Source organism: Aulonocara sp. 'chitande type north' Nkhata Bay, linkage group LG3 (assembly GCF_057382095.1).
Source record: "Aulonocara sp. 'chitande type north' Nkhata Bay isolate Kocher_YH1m ecotype deep benthic linkage group LG3, A_spYH_male_GT1.1, whole genome shotgun sequence".
In the NCBI taxonomy this organism is placed as follows: domain Eukaryota; kingdom Metazoa; phylum Chordata; class Actinopteri; order Cichliformes; family Cichlidae; genus Aulonocara; species Aulonocara sp. 'chitande type north' Nkhata Bay.
The window spans coordinates 21,256,698-21,275,235 of NC_141346.1; the positions used below are offsets into that span (position 1 = coordinate 21,256,698).

Sequence of the window (18,538 nt, forward strand, 5' to 3'; positions counted from 1 at the left end):
ATTTATGCTGCTTTCAGTTTATCAGATTTGCTGTAATCTGCACAGCTGTCAAAAATACCTGCAGCAGCATCTGCTCCACTCCACATATTTTAATAATAATAATAATTTTTTTTACTTAAGCTCCTAATTAAAAAGTCGAAAATCCCAGTAGAAATCCCAGAAATACCTTCTAATCTGATCAAATAAGTGATAGAAGTGTTTATGAATATGAAGGCTTTGATCAGCTGACTCTGTGTCTGTGGTACAGGCTGGGAGGGTCCCGCCCCCCCGCGGGGTTGTGAGGTGTTCGTTGGAAAGATTCCCAGAGACATGTACGAGGATGACCTGGTGCCACTGTTCGAGAAAGCCGGCAGGATCTACGAGTTCAGACTGATGATGGAGTTCAGCGGAGAGAACCGCGGCTACGCCTTCGTCATGTACACCGACAGGTCGCTCGTCTTCCTCAGTTTTCTTTGACTCTTGCGTTTGTTTTTCAGGTGTTTATATGTGTAGGACACAGGCATTTTGAGTCACGTCACACTGAGTATATGTTCATTTATTTTTTCTTATTGGTAAAAGTAGTTAAGCAGTCCAGTGAAGTGAAACCTGTGCAAAGAGCTTAAAAACGAGTGTTTCTGTGCTCCAGAGAAGCAGCGCAGAGAGCCATCCAGATGCTGGACAACTACGAGGTGCGCCCTGGGAAGTTCATCGGCGTGTGCGTGAGTCTGGACAACTGCCGCCTCTTCATCGGCTCCATCCCCAAAGACAAGAGGAAGGACGAGATCATCGAGGAGATGAGGAAGGTAAAGCAGACTCACTCACTGACCCACAGTTCCTGGTTTCCATATGTGATACCAGCATCTTTGTGTCCAAGCTTATTCCTCATCACTGCTAATGGAAATGGAGGAGGGTCAGACCGCTGTAAGAGGAAGAAGATGCTCTAAGTTAAAGTCTTACAGGTAGCAGATGGATCATTTCAGATTCAGTCTGGCCTGCTCTGCAGCTTTAATGCGTCCTCACTGTGGAAGCTTTGCTTCTTTGCAGAGTTTCGCGGCCACCTCTCAGTTTGAGCCTCAGCTGTCCGCTCTCTGCACAGCTGCTGTTTAATTCAGCAGTGATTGATCTGCTGCTTGGCAGCTTCCTCCACCTCCTCCTCCTCTCCGTCTTTGATGAAAAACCTGAAAAAATAGCTGAAAATATTCAGTAGAAAGATGGTTCCCCTACAGATATTTGTTTATAAACGTCATGTTAAAGATGGTAAAAATGGCCTCAGCGGGAAAGAGAGCAGAGCAGCCCACTGGCCGTCTGTTAGTTTGACACTGGGTTTTTGATGGGAGTCACATCTGTGCAGGACGCCTCCTGTTCTACTTTTATGGAGCTGGTTTGTGAATTTTATGATGATAAAACATAATATATATATTGTTATTTCAAAGGGCTTTCTAACAGGACAAGTTAAGGCACTTTAAAATCAGATGATTCCTTTCACTCTCCCTGTCGTACTGTTTGCTCTCTTTTCTGAAGCAGTGTGTGTCTCTCAGATCTCAGTTTCTGCTACTCCCCCTCTGCGTCTATGTGTCAAGGTGACGGACGGCGTGGTGGATGCGATCGTGTACCCGAGCACCACAGACAAGAACAGAAATCGAGGTTTCGCCTTTGTGGAGTACGAGTCCCACAAAGCTGCAGCGATGGCTCGCAGGAAGCTCATTCCAGGTAGCCTTCCTCCTCGTCCTCCTCCTCCACGTGTTTCCTTCCTAACCTTTGAAGACATCTGTGTGTCCACTGTTTGTTTTCACTGTGCCGAGTCACACGTGTGCACCTGCAGCCTTTAAGCTGACTCAGTTCCTCTCAGCGTCCAGCAGAGGGCAGCACAGACTGACTTCTGGGTCCGAGGGTTTATAGAGGAAAGACAGCAGCTTCCAAAGCTCTGATCGTTTAAGCAGCAGAAGATGAGTTCACTGATGTAGAATCCACAGGAGTGCTCGAGTCTTTTAAAGCGATGATGTAAGAGAGAAAACAACCCAACCCGGCATGTTTGCTTTTTGTAACGGCAGTAGAAACATTCAGAACTCCACATGGGTTTGAACCCACAACCTTTTTGCTGTGATACAAGAGTACTGCAGAAACAAACTGCTGTAATGAATCTGAAGCAGGACAGATGGTGTGTCTTGCATTGATGAGTTCGGTCTGCAAAGACAAGGGGAGTGGCCAAGATTATTTATCTGTCACATACAAGTGCAACACGCAGTGGAATGTATCCTGACACACGATACATTAAGTGGATATATACAGAAGGACACTATGTGCAGTAAGTAGCATTACATGCAGAAAGTAAGTGAATTATGTACGTTAAGTGGATTAAATAAGACAGTCTGGAAATTTGAAACTGAAAATCTGAGAAAATACACATTGTGCAGACAATAGCACGTGTGCAGTTTCTGCATCCCACTGACCATTGAACCAAACACTGTAGGTGCCCAGAGGTGTAACCCAGCTGTGTGCAGAGGGGATGAGGTGTTATTGAAGGCTCCATGTGGCTGCTTTGAGGCACTGTGTTCACCTCCGCCTCTTTTTTTTTCTTTTGTCTTTATTTTTCACTTTTACTCATATTTAAAGCTCAAACTTTGGAAAAAATCACGTTCAGTGGCTCTAATAGTGCTAATCATGTTGGATAACTGAGCCGTGAGTATGAGAACACCCCTGCAGTGTTCCCCCCTTTGCCTCCTTTCCCCTCCCGATGAGTTTGCGCTGCTGTCCGGAGGTTCAGCTAGCTGTTTCCATTAAGCTATCGGTTCCCTCCTGTCTCAGCCCCTGGGCTGCATTGGACATTGATCCTTCAGTCAATCGATTCACCGGATTAACCACAAACATGTTCCCCAGCTGCTTATTTTATCTTCAAACTGCTGCTCCTGCAGATTTCCTGCACGGTGGAGTCGGACACCTGTCAAGCATGTGTTGATTCAGGGCAGCTACAGGAAACTGAAGGTATAAAACCGAGGTTATTACTCTAACCACCAGCAGCAACTTTAGAAGGGAAACAAAGATGAAAAGGTTTTTGTTCCCTTTAAAAAATTTTTTTAATGAAAGTGAGATTTAAAATGAGAATCACAATGGTGTGAAACAGGAAGTTAATCAGGAGGAAGTGGAGCCTCATCTGCTGAGAGCAACGTGAAAACTTCCTCTTTTTAACAGCCACCCTTATTATGTGTGTGTCCTGCCAGCGGAGAGCCAGCTGTGTGCGTGTTGTTCATTCATTGACGGGTTTAAACCGTCAGCACCCTCACGTTACAGTCACGTGATGCTGCTGTGTCCCGCAGGAACTTTCCAGCTGTGGGGTCACTCCATCCAGGTCGACTGGGCGGAGCCTGAGAAAGATGTGGATGAGGAGGTCATGCAGCGTGTTAGGGTCCTTTATGTACGTACACACACACACAAACACACACGTGTTTAGTTTGTTTGTTAGCAGTGTAGTGTCCACAAGTTTAAAGGTTAAAGTTAACCTTGAAAAAACAGTTTCAAGGAACCATGTTGAGTAATATATCATATGAAAACACAGAGCTGTCCAATGTATGCCCTACTACATCACAACGATGGCAACGTGTTATGATAAAAAACATAAAGTGTTGCGCTCTGCAAGTGCTCTTGTTGTCATAGATTTAACACCGTCTGTGACGCTGGATGTAAGAAGTGTTTACATTTTCTAAAGCTTGTTTAGCGCCATCTTTTTGCCGGTACAGAACGTGACACCACCTCGCTGGTTTGTTGGTTGCTACATTAGTTAATGTTAGCTAGCGACAGAACCAGTAATTGATTGGAAAACAAACTGAACTAATATTTGTCACTGTAGATTTAATGTAGGGTGATAAGTAGCTGAACTCTGATTGGTGGAAACAGGCCTGGATCTGGCTGCATCGTTTGTGACAATCCATCCTTTCCTAAACCTGACTTCAACCCTCGGTTTAGCGAGTCGGGCCTCAGCGAGTGTAACGAAAGCTGCGCTGTGCAGCAGAGGTCGGCGTGTGTTCAGGCAGAAACCCATGAAACACTCATCTGCCTCACCCATATCAAAGGTGAGCAGCAGCAGGAGCCGTTCACCCTCCAGGGGATCAATTACTGAGGAGGCTGAAACACTGAGGTGTGATCCGAGGTCAGCATGTACAGTGCGAGGGGTATTTTTAGCAAACCAAGCCCTCGACTCGAGAAAACCTGCTCGCAGCTGCTCCGTTCACTCGGCCTCTCATCAGCCACAGCGATGAAGTTTAGAGAGAAGTCGAGCAGAATCTGTTCGTCTGCACAAAATGTGACTGCTTGAGTTTGTTAAGACTTTTTCACTAACATTGGTGTTAGATGGAGTTTCAAAGACACTAATCAGGATGCTTTTTAATGTGCTCGGGTGGCTCTTGTTATACCTCTTCAGTCACCAGCTCCACTGTCTTCTGCTTCGGTTTGGCTGTAACAAAGACAGTAAATCTTTAAAACTCTAAAGGTGTTTGTAAGGAGTTCGATGAAGCTCACGTGTCCAAAACAGAAAGCTTGTTCCTGGATAAATCTGCAGCTCCACGGTAGTTGAGGCTTATCCTGCTGGTTTGCTGCATGCATCGCGAATGAGCTGGTTTTCAGTTCAGGTCTTCCATCTAGGGAATCTCAACCAAAACGTTCCCGATCATTTTACCATTAAGTTTAATGCACATCTCTGCATTAAACTGGGCTGAGTTTGCTGAGCATGTCATGGAAAAGTTGTGTGGCAGGACTTGGTAGATGGGCTTAACTAAATATACAAGTTTATCGCTGGCAAGAAGGCTAATTGAACAAAATAAAAAAGCAGAGCAAAGTAACTGAAACAACTGTTTATGGCCATAAGTTGTTTTTAGGTCTTAACAGGGAGGGTGTGTGTGCCTGTTTCATGCTTGTGCAGTTGTCTGACAACAAAAACAGGGAACAGCTTTATTCTGAATTCAGCTGCTCTAAAACACCATCGAGCTGCTAGAAAATAGCAGAGCCACAAAAGCTGCTGACACTAAACATACAGGAGCCTTTCTCTGTAATATTGTTGGGTCCCTACCGTACAATATAAAGCACCTTGAGGCGACTGCGGTTGTGATTTGTTTGAATTGAATAGAAAAATGCACAAAAAAACCATTTAAATTCATCTGTACTCAACACACGAGACCAAAAGGAAGCAAACAGAAGCAACGCGGCGAGCAGAGATGATGGGAAATCAATTAAATGATTTCTCAGCTTCGAGGCAAGCCATTGGGTACCGCTGATTGGCAGGGCAATAAATACTTTACCTAGGCAACCTAGTGTCCTGTATTGATAAACGGTTAGTGACAGAGCAAATCTACTTCCTATCTGGCTCTTCACTTAAACTCCCAGCACTTTCTGCCTGTCTGGATTTATTTTGTTATTCTGGTGATTTAATTGACACCATTTCCATCCAGAGTTGAGTTCCTCCTGGAAGTTTCCGAGGAATTTCCAGGCCAGACGAGAGAAATAATCTTTCCAGCTAATTCTGGGTCTAAGCCCAGAATTAGCTTGGTCTGGTCACAGTTAGTTTCCTGAAAAACCTGAAAAAACTAGGTGCATATCTCAGCCAGCTTCTCCTAACACTGCCCAACACTGGCTCCTTAAGAGCTTGTAAAAATAATAGAAGGCAGCTGCACTTGTTTAAGTTCGTGAAGACATTTCTGCTCCCACCCAAGAGGCGCTTTCAGTTCTGAAACCAAAAGATGGAGTTTAAACTGTAGTTGAGTTTCTCCTCTTAGGTGGCTGTTAACCCTCTATTGATCACATGACCCACAATGTGTGAAAAAAGGCTTTAGCCATTATCATCACCGGGGGTTGAGACCACACTGTCATGTGACCTTTTGAGGTCACCTGAGGTAAGGTGTGAGTGGGGAAGCCTGTTTTCACTTCCTCAGGTGAAATCATGACAAATAAAATGGTTCTGGGTCAAAACGTGGTGAGATCAACGAGGACATGTAATGCCACACGCCTTTTGTTTGATCATTTTTGAAAAGGTTTGACTAAAAATGTGAAATCTAACATTTTCTTTGGTGCCAGAGGGTTGTTCCTGCTGCTGTTCGGACATGGTTACCAGGAATAAAAGTGATCTGCATCGTCTGTCTGCTGTGTGTTTTATTTCATTCTCTGCTTTCAAAGCCTGAGCAGCCACTTATCTCGTTTGTACTTCAGGTGCGAAACCTCATGCTGGAGACGTCGGAGGAAACTCTTCGTCAGGAGTTCTCCCGTTTCAAGCCGGGCTGCGTGGAGAGAGTCAAGAAGCTCACCGACTACGCCTTCGTCCACTACCGCTCTCGCAGCGACACCCTCACCGCGCTCAGCCTCATGAACGGAGCCCAGATCGACGGAGCCGCTGTGGAGGTGACGCTGGCCAAACCAGCGGGTGTCAAAGACGGAGGTGCAGCTGGCCGGAAGTGCGGCACCAGAGGTAGTCAGGGAGGAGGAGGAGGGAACGGAGGAAACGGGACATTTGGGCTGCACAAGAATGATGGAGGGATGATGGGAAGAGACCCAATGAGACTGGTGTCCCTGCCACTGACAAACCCCTTCTACAGTGGGAGTCGAGGTAAGTGGGGGAAAAAATAGAAATCTTTTATATGTTTGGGGGGGTTTTTGCCTCTTATGTAGAAGTGAAAGGTCGCTGGTACGATTCCAACCAGAGGCACAAAGTCTCCGGCAGGAAAAATAAGAAAATAATATTTAATTTGATAGTCTCAGGTTACCTTTTCTTTCAATTTCCAGCCTTTTTAATGAAGCCACTGGTGGGCTTTGCTTCTATAACCTGCATTTAATGTTGTAGTGACGTGAAAAAGACGGTCTTCTGCAGAGATCCACAGATTGGCATTATTAAAGGGTCTTGTGTCAATGACGTTTTCTCTCAAAGTGAAGTCCAAGGGTTAGGAGACAGAGGCAAGAGGCCAGGAGTTTTGAAATGCCCGGGGAAGATGAAGAAGCAGCTGTCAAAGTTTTGGTTCCCTTCAGTTATTTTTACTGAGTCGTCCAGTATTTGGAGCTGAGCCCCTCATGTACTCTTGTATTACTCGTGTGTAGGTCAAACACATGAGAGGCTAACTGAGCTAAAGTGAACATGGAGGGTGACTGCTGATTTCTTCTTTCCATTTTTTTTCACCAGTCAGTGATAAATTTGAACTTTTTAAGGACTTTAAGTCCCAAATAAACACAGTGAAAACTCTACAGAAAGCTCTGCTTTAAACAAAATCAGATGTAAACTTTGGCAAATGGACTGTTTTTTTTAAAGAGTGTTTTTTTTACTCTATGCAACATGCCTCATTCACACCAGCTTTCTATCTAACACTGTGAAATGACCGGACCCACACAGTGTACAGTTGTCATGGTTTCGGCTTTATTTTTGACCACAAGCGTCTTTTTATGTTTGGCACTGTCTTGTATCCCGGAGCCAGCTCTCTCCGCTACACACAGCGCTCCACCAGTCTCTTTCATCACTTTAAAAGGGCAGCGAGTCATCAGTGCCATCATTATCACCTGTCCCCTCTGACATCCCGGCACCACCCCATGAGCTCACTGCACCACCTCTCCACTGCAGCAGGCCAGAGACCACATCCCTCCTACACACTCACATTCTTATAAACGCACCAGAGAGCAACTCGGGCTTCAGTTACTTTGGCATGCAGGCTGGATTAGTCTATGACCGGCTGTACCTCAACAGCCACTTTACTGTAGAAGTAGCATTATGCAGAAAATAGCAGATTTCACTGACAAAAATATGAAGTAATGTAAGGGAGAAGATTCGGCACATCTAAAAATGACAGCTTTTTATTCAGGTCACAGTCTGCTTCTCCTTTCTTTCAACTGCTGCCTTCAGTGGTCACAGCAGCGGACCGTCTACCTCCACCTCACCCTGTCTCTGTGGCCTTCCTCTTTTCCTCTTGCCTGGCAGCTCTGTCTCCACTATCTGCTCTTCACGTGTCCAAAACCATCTCAGCCTTGCCTTTTTAGCTTTTTAATTTCTTCAAACTGCTGCCCTGTCCCTCTGATGTACTCATTGATTATCTCGTCCATGTTGGACACGCCCTATGACAATCCACTGTCTTTTTGTCAGTGCTACCTTCTGCAAACCACACATCACAGCAGCTCTCTCTAATATCTCGTAAACCACCCCTGACTGCAGTCTCGTCTTCCCCTCTCCTTCTTTGGATGGTTGTCTCCGGGGATTTAAACTAATCCACCTTCACGTTCTCTGCTCGTTGCAGCTTCACTATTACGTGTCTCTCCCTCACATTAACAAACACATATTGTATTTGGACTTGGTTTCAGGACTAACTGGACTATTTTAATTTTACTGGAAAACCAGTAGGTTTTCTCTAAAGTCAAAATAACATTTACCTAAAAGTATTTTCTTTATATTTTTATTTAGTTTTAATTTTCACTAAAATTGAGTTTTTATTGTTATTTAAGTGAATTCTAATGTTTTATCACAACAACTTGTAATTGTTAGTTTAGTTTTACTTGGTATACTGTCGACTGATGATGATAAACCTGGGCCAGACTTTGTGATAGGAGCAGCAGAGTGGAGGATGAAGGAGAGGTTGCAGGTGGGGTGGGAGTGGAGACCACAACTGCATAATGAATCCAAAACATGCTAGAAAGTTCAACTTTAATCGAAAGCATTCATTAGCTGCAGCAGTTGTAGGGAGGAAAAAAAGAAGAATATTTGTTAAAACTTTTTAATGAGCAAAAACTAAAAACATATAAAGTCATCAGTTTAATGTATAATGGATTTTTTTTTTCCTCTGTGAGGAGTCAAATCAGTCCCCCCTTTTCAAAGTTTAACCGGCTGCGTAAAACTGTGAAGCTGGTTGTCAGACAGTTTTAAATATTTTCTGTGAAACATTGAACAACGTGGATGAATTTTCTGTCATTCTCAGTTCAATTTTAGATAGAACTGTGCAGCATAGATCTTCTCCTCATCTGTAGTTGATGTTTTATTTGTGAAATTGTTCATTTTCTGCATAATAACCACATCTCTCATCAGTTCTGATCGAATATCTCTCATAATAATCCAGCTGTAGATTAAAGTTTGGCTGAGTTTGTCACCAGTTTTAAACAGTTTTATGTTTCTCTTGTAGTCATTTGCTTCCTTGAGAATTAACCAAAGTACAGTGGAGCGAAAAAGTATTTATTCAGCCACCAACTTTGCAAGTTTTCCCACTTAAAAAGATGAGAGTGGCCTGTAATTTTCATCATAGGTATACCTCATCTATGAGAGACAAAATGAGGGGGGAAAAGTCCAGAAAATCACATTGTCTGATTTTTAAAGAATTTATTTGCAAATTATGGTGGAAAATGAGTCAACAACAAATACTGGCTGATGTTGATTTTGAGTACCATAGAACTAAGGTGCCAGTGTCTATATTAGTGGGTCACTGCTTGCTACAAACATACAGAATCCAGTTTGGGGATGGCAGTAGAGTAGTTTTATAAAATAGGAGCTTGTGCTCCAACTACAGAGCCTCCTCAGGAAATAGGTGAGTCTTACCCTCAGATTTAGGGGGTAACATCAAATCTCTGCTGGCAGTGGAGGAGTGGACCTACTCTGAAGCTCGAGCATGTTTTCACTGCGTGTTGTCAGTAGGGATGGGTATCGTTTAGGTTTTATCCGATACCGGTGCCAAACCGGTACTTTTGAAATGGTGCCGGTGCTCAAACCGGTGCTTAAAGAATGGAGAACACAAAATTGGTCCAAAAACCTCTCATGTTCAGCTGTTTTTTTTTTTTTGTTTTTTTTTTTGTAAAAAGATAACAATGTTAGCCTTTTCTGCAGCTATAGGGGATTTATGGCATCACTCTAGGCTGGAAGCAGTGCTTAAACAATGGAAAAAACACAAACTTTGTCCAAAAACCTCTCATGTTCAGCTGTTTCCCTCTTTTTCTTTGGTCATTTTAGCCTTTTTGGCCAGGGTGAAGGGAGTATCTGTCATCAAACAAGAAGACAGCCGCATGTAGCTACGACGGTGTTTGCTAGTTCACCTTACATGCATTAATGTAACAACGTGGTTAGCCTACTCAACGTAAATTACACACGAACAACATTAAGCTACTCATGCAGAGAAGAACGGCTGCTGCTGCATCATCATCCGTCATCATTTCTGCTACACTGGCAGGGCTAGGGGCCAGGACTCTCCTCTTCGGGTTTTTGGGGGATGTTGCTAACTCCGGGTCCGATAACAGGCAACCCACCCGCAGTAGATGTGCACGGTGTGAGGTCTCGCAGCAAGCTATCAAATACGGTGCATTTTTTGGCTTTTAAAAAAACCGCTATGCGTCGCCAGGTGTTTCATCAGATTTGAGGAGTTACCTCCTTTGCACAGTATCACCTTAAAGCACTTGTTGCAGGCTGCTGAGTTTGCATCTTTTGCTGTGAAGTACAGCCAGACTTTTGACCACTTAGCCTTGGGCATTTTTAATATGTAGCTCTGCTCTAAAAGAACGTACGTACCTGGACCCGCCTACTATCCTCGGAAACGTAAAGTGATTGGCTAGAATTCAAAGTGTATGACATCTCAGGAAAAAAAAGCACCGAAATGTGCGCTGCTTTTCGGTCTGGTTACTACCGTTTATGTCAGATACCGGTACCCATCCCTAGTGTTGACTCCACCAGAGTTGGCCCAACCTCAGTAGTACACCACAAAACCTTTAATTAATGGGTTGTCCAGCCACCACCTGTTCACATGAGATCATCATGGTAATGACCAAAACAATAACATCGCAGATACAAGCATCCTCCACACTGTCTGGTCTCAGCCTCAGGGTGAGAAGCTGGAGTTCCAGGTGAGGTGGGGAAGGCCTCTGGTCAGAATCCTTCAGGAGGTTTTACCACAACTGAGAGTAAAACCTGGATTAGACCCAGAACTCTGTGTCTCACCTGACCTGGGAGCACATCAGGATCTCCCAGGATGAACTGGGAGTGGTGGTGGGGAAAGGGGTCTAAAATGGTCAGTTTACCCTCTTGTCAATGCGACCTCACTTCAGATAAGGAGAAGGAAATGGATGGATGTCCAGGTCTGCTTGTTCATACACAGCATGCGTTTTGACTTGCAGATAAATTCTCAAAATATGGCATTAACTATTTATTTCTAAAATAATTCCCATTTCTAACAGGAAATCATGTGTAGTGCCAAACAATCAATATCCCCTCCCCGGGAGAGTAGAAAGTGCTTTCTGCTGTCAGAATAAACTCTTCTGGACCGCTTGCGGCTTTCTAATGAGCTGCACTTTGTTTTTATTTTTCCCTTTTTTGTAACACAGGGTCATTCTGTTTCTTCACTCTGCCAGGAAAATAAGCCTAGATTGTTCTTCCTGTACATATGAGCAGGTTTTGACTGTGTCTCATCCATTACAAACCACATTTATCAAGCCTCTCACATATATTGAGAAAGCCGCAATAATAATCTGGTGTCAGAGTACGAGCTGATGTTCCCTCATGCTCGTGGCGATTTTCTGAAAATGAGAAAAGTTTGTGAGTTAACTCTGCTATAAATGGGCTGTGAAATATTTATGATGGGAAGATGTCAGAAAGAGACGAGGATATGGAGAGATGAAGTGGTTGTGAGAGAGAGAGAGAGAGAGAGAGAGAGAGAGGTTTCATTTGGGGAGGGTTCAGATCTTGTCCACTGTCCACATTCAGCCACACACAGTCTTTTCTCTCCATTTCAGGAAGGCGTCAAGTTGGTTTATTTCTGTAGAAGATTCAGATCAGATGAAGGCTCTAGATTAGACAAAAATAAAAATCTCCATCTTGTTATTGGGAAACTGGCAAAATGGTAGCTGTAGAGTGCATTAAGTCTGATGTAGAAGAAGAAGAAACACAACATCTACAGCGCTTTGCTGACTCAGAAGACTCGATGACATCATCATGTTAACTCATCGTCCAACCCAGCAGGAAGATGCTGCTGAAAAGGATTCAGAGTGATATAGAATGGGTCTATGCTTGCTGTCCCTCACAGCGACCTTCATGTTTCTGTAAAAGTAAAGTTTTTGTAAAAGTAAAGGGGAGGTTGTCATATGTCCTCTTTATTGGGGAAAGAGTCGAAACTCCTCCGAACTCATCTCTCCAACAAAGCCTTCAACCTTTAGGGTTTGTTCATTTTTTATTTTCCATAAAGGGTCCTTATGCATATTTGACTTTGTGTCGCTTAGAGCCATGGGCTTTGATTCAGGTATTTACTGACCGATACTGACCTAAATGACTGGATCGGATATCGGAGAAAAATAAAAAATGTAATCCGATCCATTAAATATCACGAAAGCACCTCACAAAACTTGCAACACGCCGTAACTCACCTCAGAACGTTAGCATGTCGGAGCAGTATGCATCACGTGATAGAGCGGCTGTGGCATGCCGGACCTGTCGGTGGTCTGGATAGCATTTGGAGCTTCGCTAGCAACCTGGCATTTCATCTCCGACAAAGTTATCCCCGAGAGAAGTAAAGCAAGTGTGTAAGTCCATCTCTGAATGTTTGTAAAGCATTCCTGCGTTAAGCTTAACGAGCGACTGCCTCTCGCTCTCCGGCTGCTACTTCAATCGTGAAACTGCTTAAATGATCAGCTGATCGGCTTTTCTGTCGCGAGTCCGTCTTTGTTTTTGGCCCACTTTGCACCAGAAAGAGGAAACCAGCGGCTGAACAACAGCAGCACGTTTAAGCTTGATAAGCTGTTGTTAGAATTTATTTAATATTACTTTCTACACCGGGATCTTTTTCTACGTAGCTGACGCTGGTAACTGTGCAGGGGCGGATCTAGCAAAGTTTAGCCAGGGGGGCCGATAGGGCATTAACTGGGAAAAGGGGGCACAAAGACATACTTTTCTTTCTTATTCTCATTTAAAATGTCTAGCTTTTAATAAATAATTATCTGACACACAAAGTTTTAATTTGATGTAAAATGAATAGAAGTCAATTACTGTATATAGTGACTATTAAGTCTAATATATATACCCTAGTAAGCTATAGTACTTTTTCCTTTGGGAAGGTACCATCTGTGCAGTCTGCAATTTTGTTGAAGAAAGATGTTGAATCTATTTAATATTTCTTGAAAAATAATTGATTTCTGTGCATTTTTTTTCACACTGCATCAAATTAAGGTTGATTACGTCGATTAAGCATCATGAGGTGGCGCGTGAGGGGTGGTTCCCTATTTTTTATTTATTTATTTTTGTTGTTGCTGGGAGTTGGAACCCTATTAGTTAGGTTGCTTAATATTTACGCTAAGTACTCTTTAAAATACCAGAATAGGGAGGATGGTGTAGGTCTAAGTTTATTAGATTGATCAGTATTGCTGAACTATGAAATATTTTTTTTGTATACAGGTATAACAGAATAGCTTTAGTGTAGTTGTTGTTTTAAACTTGAGTATGAACTTGCAGACTTGCAAAATGCAGCAAGATATTTTAAAAAACAGTTTTGTTGATTAAAAAACACTATATCGGATTCATATCGGTATCGGCAGATATCCAAATTTATGATATCGGTATCGGTATCGGACATAAAAAAGTGGTATCGTGCCATCTCTAGTCTGGAGGTCGGGCTGACCCGTGTCACCCATACTTACGATGATGGCTGCTGTGGCAGAAACTATGCTGTTTAATTTCCATTAATCGCAGCGCCTCGCTTCAGTTTCATTCAGATAATGATCCAAACGAGCTTCTCTTAAATCTGTCTCACCGCTTATCCCCATCCATCATTTTCTCCACTCGGCCTCCGGCTCACAATAAAATCTGCCGTCTCTCTGTACAGCCGTCCTCAATTTTACACCATCAGCCATCAAAGAGACATCTGAAATGTAACTATAACTTCTGCCATCACGACCCCCCCATCATCGCTGGGATTGATTTGCCCGAGGAGACATGTCTCACAGAATTCCCTCACATCGCCTCTAAAAAAAAAAAAAAAAATCACATTGGTGTTTTTATAGACCTATGTGATTTTTTTTCTTTTTTTTTAAACATTGTTTTTTATTGTCCTCAGCCTTTATTATTGTTTGTGATCATTTATGCATCATTTATCTTCTACTTTTTTTTTAATTAACTTGTTTTTAATTTTATCATTTTATGTTTTCTTGTTACTCCTCAGCCTTTCTAAGGCGACAATTAAGTGCTGAAAGTGCCACAATATAGTGACTCTCGCCGTTTGTTGTGTCGAGTAGAGAGTTATAAACATGTATGAGTGTCCGGTGTCATGGAGACCTGGCATTGTATGGTTCATTAAGAGGCTGCACAATGATCCTCATCTGATTGCTTCTGCTAGGCCATTCTGTCTGGCTTCAAACTGGTGATTTTTGCATAAAGCAGGTGTGCTGAATAAATCTGAATGAATAAAACTCCATGACTCATGGCAGCTGGTAAATTTAGAAATGTCTTAGTGTTATCCACTTAAGCCATCTTTTATTTCAAGGCTAAATGCCCCTTAAATTGCCTAAAACAAATGCTGAGGCGCTGCTAAGAGTTAAAAACAATCCAAATTCTGTTAGCGCCATGAAACGGGCACTAACAGATATCTATGAAATGTAAGTCAGCTAGTTAGTTTCCATCTAAAGATAATATAATATATTATGATTGAAGGATTTCTATTAAAAAACAGGCAAGTACACAGTAGAGCGCTACTACAACTTTTATCAGTTGGGCTAGTTAACATGCAGTATAATGAAGTGCTACTAGGTGGCTAGCTACAGAGCTATGGTCAATGTTGGGGAGTAACAGAATACATGTACGGGCATTATGTATTTACAAAATATGAGTAACTGTATTCCATTACAGTTTAAAAGGGTGATACTCAGAATACAGTGACTTTGTTGAAATAAATGGATTACACGGCGGTATTTTCCTGTTTTATATGTTAGGCTGTGCCCTCTCTATTTTTGGTAATTCCACGCTGGTGGAAACGCAAACAAAACACACATTAAGGGACTCTAATGTCTGTGTCTCAATCTCACGGCCAATGTCACCTCTACTTGCAGCCCACATAATGACGTGAAGTAATATTTTTTTAAAATGATTATTTAATTAATAATTTAATATGAAGGCAATAGCAGACTGCTACAGGCATAGCCCTAAAGAATGTAGCCTCATGGGCAGTGTAGTCCGTGCTGCAGGGAGAATGGACTGCCATACCCATTATGTGTCTGTGAGCGAGGGAGGGAGAAAAAGGAGAGTGGAAAAGTACGAGCTGTCACCGAGCAGAAACGGGAGCTGGAAGCATGTAAATATAATAATAACCACTGCAGCCTTACCTAATGTCAACCTACTGTTACTCATTTATAATAAGATTTAAAAATCTAGTTGGTATTGGTATGGAGAGTAACCTTCAGTAATAGTAATAAGTCACACAGCAATAGTACATTCATGTAGTTGTAAAAAGCATGATAATATATTAAGTAATCCAAAGTATTCAGAATACATTACTCTTATTGAGTCAACCAAGAGAACGTCCACAACACGAGGTTGATCATGAATATGTTGCTGCTGGGCGATATGACCCAAAACTCATATCTCGATATTCTTCAGCTGGATGGCGATATAAGATATATATCTCGATATTTTTGTTAAAGCCATAAGTTAAGAAGTTAAGGCATTAACGTCATTTTAACGAGATTAACGCTGACAGCACTAAAATAGTCATCTCCAAATGTTTTCAGCTCCTCTTTGATAGCTCCATGTCCATCTTGTCGTTACCTGCAGGTGAAGCGATGGGGGAGGGGGAGTTGTTCAGTGAAGGTGCGAGGTGAGGCAGAGTAACGCAGCGTAGAGTCAAAAGCGGACGAAAGAGAGATGCTATATCGATATAAACGATATTGTCACATCTCATATAAAAATATATTGAAATGTTTAAAAACTCCATATATCGCCCAGTCCTAGCTGCGTAGTTTGGATTACTCGCTATGGAAAAGTCCCGATAGAAGTTTAATGTTCACACTCAAACCTGAGTGTGACCCGAGAGTGATTATTTTCTGAAATGCTAACTGTGTTCAGTGTTTTTAAAACCTTTAAGACGTGCTGCACACAAACAGAGCTAATGGAAAACTTCAGAGGGCAAGAAGGATGGTCAGATCATTTCTGGGGACTCATCAAAGCACTGCTGCACATTAAAAAGACTAAAGCCTTGGCACTTAACAGGGGGATTACGCAACAACTTGAAAATAATTAGTTTCATAAATTAAACCAAAACAATACGATGTACATGAGCTCAGTTTGTTGGAGCCTCTTTAAGTGAGGCTGCAAGATGAGGTGCACAGACGTGCAGATGAAAACCCAAAGGACTGCTGAGCAACCTCTTTTCATTTATTGCCACATTTCCCTCTCAGACCAGTTTCAAACGTTGCATAATTGAAAAAAACCTGCTGATAGAAACCAATTAAAGTTATTTCTGGGTTTTGATTTGTCGCCCGATAAACTGAGAGTCAGTGAGGGAGTAATTGAGTGAAAAGTTGGGGAAGATGGATCAGAGCTGAGTCAGTCACACTTTATGATCGCTGCTTTAGTGATGAGATGAGCCTGGTTGTTACTGTGCTGCAGTCAAAAGTATTAAACTCAGTGAACCGCGAGAAGAACTGGGGGGCAGGAATGATGCTCATCCAGCGCCATCACACCACCCTTTATTCACCAAGAATGCGCTCCAGTGGTGACTCCTACCTAAAATAGGCTTTTTCTGATGGTTGCCATGGGTTCCCAACTATTCTATATCCCAGTGAGTAAATCCTAAACAAAGAAGAAATTCACCATAAGTACGTTTCCTCGCTTGACCTCACTGCCAGTGGTTCAGAGTTGACTCGCCCATAACAAACACTTTGTCGTGAATATATAAGTAACAAATGTTACGCACGAAAAACAAACCAGTAAACATTAAATTTATGAAATTCATCTTATTCACATTCACAAAAACATTTCCTGCTCAAAAACCGAAAAAGAAGCAAAGGTTTTTTTTTATTCCACCCCTATTTAACTGATCAAATATATCTGTTTTGGTTATACACTATAAATAAATAATAATAATTATACACATTCCCTTGTTATATTAGTCTATACATCTTTTTGTTTACGTCCATAATTATTAATTATCCATAATTATTAACTCAAAAACTATTGCAACAATACTCCCCCTGCCAGGAGGGGAAGTGAACACCATAACTTGAGACTAAGTGACACAGGATTCTGAAAATCACAGACAAGTTCAAGTCTCAATGACCTTGACTTTGACTTCAAGCTCACTGAGACTGGAAATCAACTAGGATTTTCAAATTCATGCCATAAGTGCACGGGCTGCCTCCAGTATTTTAAATGTCATCATATCGAGTTATCCATATTTAATGTGCAGTACAACCATTGTATCCCCTATGGTTTTGATATATGGACGAGACAGGGTATTAAATATTTAAAATAAATTTTGACAATCAGAACCTGAAGTGGATAAGTGGAAGAGAAGAGACGGCCCGATGTATTACCCCGTTTCATTCATGTGGTGCTTTATAAACTAAAGGTTTTTTAATCTAATTTTTAAAACTGATATATATTTGTAAATCTTTTCAAATTGTCCTCGTGACTATTCCACAAATAAATTACTATAGTACACCTATGCCCACCTTTAGACACACCCCTGCATGTCGGTATCACTCGTCTTTTTAGCACTAAAGGGTACACAGGGCTGCCGTTGTGGAGACTTCAGAGACATTTTATTTGTCTCCACCTGACTTCACTGCCTCTTTGAGAGGCTTTTGAGAGGCTGTGAAATCAGCAGGATCATCTTTTCTGCTGTGGTGTTTTCAGTGGGCTTTTTGAGAAAAGTAGGATCCATTTAAGCTGAATCTTTTAAGGCCTTTTATTCACACATGCTCCTACATGGGTTTATACTCCGTTAAATTGATTTTCAAGTCACAAATGTGAGTGAAACACTTACGCTGTCCAGCATAAACGGCACAATTTTTCCGCTGTGTTGTCCGCTCCACAAGAGTGTTTATATAACATGAAACTTTTTCCTGCTGCTGGTAGTTTCATGTAAAGGTCAATGTAGTATTTTGGGTTCACAGGTTAAGTTACAACTGGCTTTACTGGTGTATATAAATTAAAGAGACGAATTGCAAATTCTTATTCATTGTGATGTTGTTCTTATACTCTGTGAGGTCTTAAAGAAGTCGTATGTACCTTGAGCTGAAGGAAGCACCCGTCTAACTTAATGCTGCTCCCCTGTATATGTGTTTGTACCGTCAGATGACCTGGAGCGCTGCATGTACCCCCTGCTGCCCGGCACCCCCCTCACTGGCACCAGCCTGCTGTCGCTCAAGCAGAGTCAGATCACCTCGGCCGTCAGCCTGCTCGACTTTTACTGCTGCAAAAACTGCTGGTTGCCCCCAGAATACTACCTGTACTCCACACCAGGGCAGGATGGAAAGCTTCTGTTACTGTACAAGGTTTCAGACTGACTAGATGTTAACACATAAACATGCATGCAGTTAAACATATCTGAGAGGTGTCGGAATTTATGCACATCCATTGTCCTTATATATGTGCAGG

General features: G+C 42.3%; 1 protein-coding gene across 3 annotated transcripts in view; it reads left to right on the top strand.

The window, feature by feature from the left end:
- Nucleotides 1-18,538, top strand: part of rbm46 (RNA binding motif protein 46) — a 31,190-nt gene that overhangs the window by 1,442 nt on the left and 11,210 nt on the right. For all 3 annotated transcript variants that reach the window (XM_086272956.1, XM_086272964.1, XM_086272947.1), the window contains exons 3-8: nt 248-428; nt 626-782; nt 1,560-1,689; nt 3,294-3,391; nt 6,172-6,565; nt 18,236-18,435. In XM_086272956.1, coding sequence (XP_086129082.1) covers nt 248-428; nt 626-782; nt 1,560-1,689; nt 3,294-3,391; nt 6,172-6,565; nt 18,236-18,435 — 1,160 coding nt within the window. The remainder of the gene's footprint in view (nt 1-247; nt 429-625; nt 783-1,559; nt 1,690-3,293; nt 3,392-6,171; nt 6,566-18,235; nt 18,436-18,538) is intronic.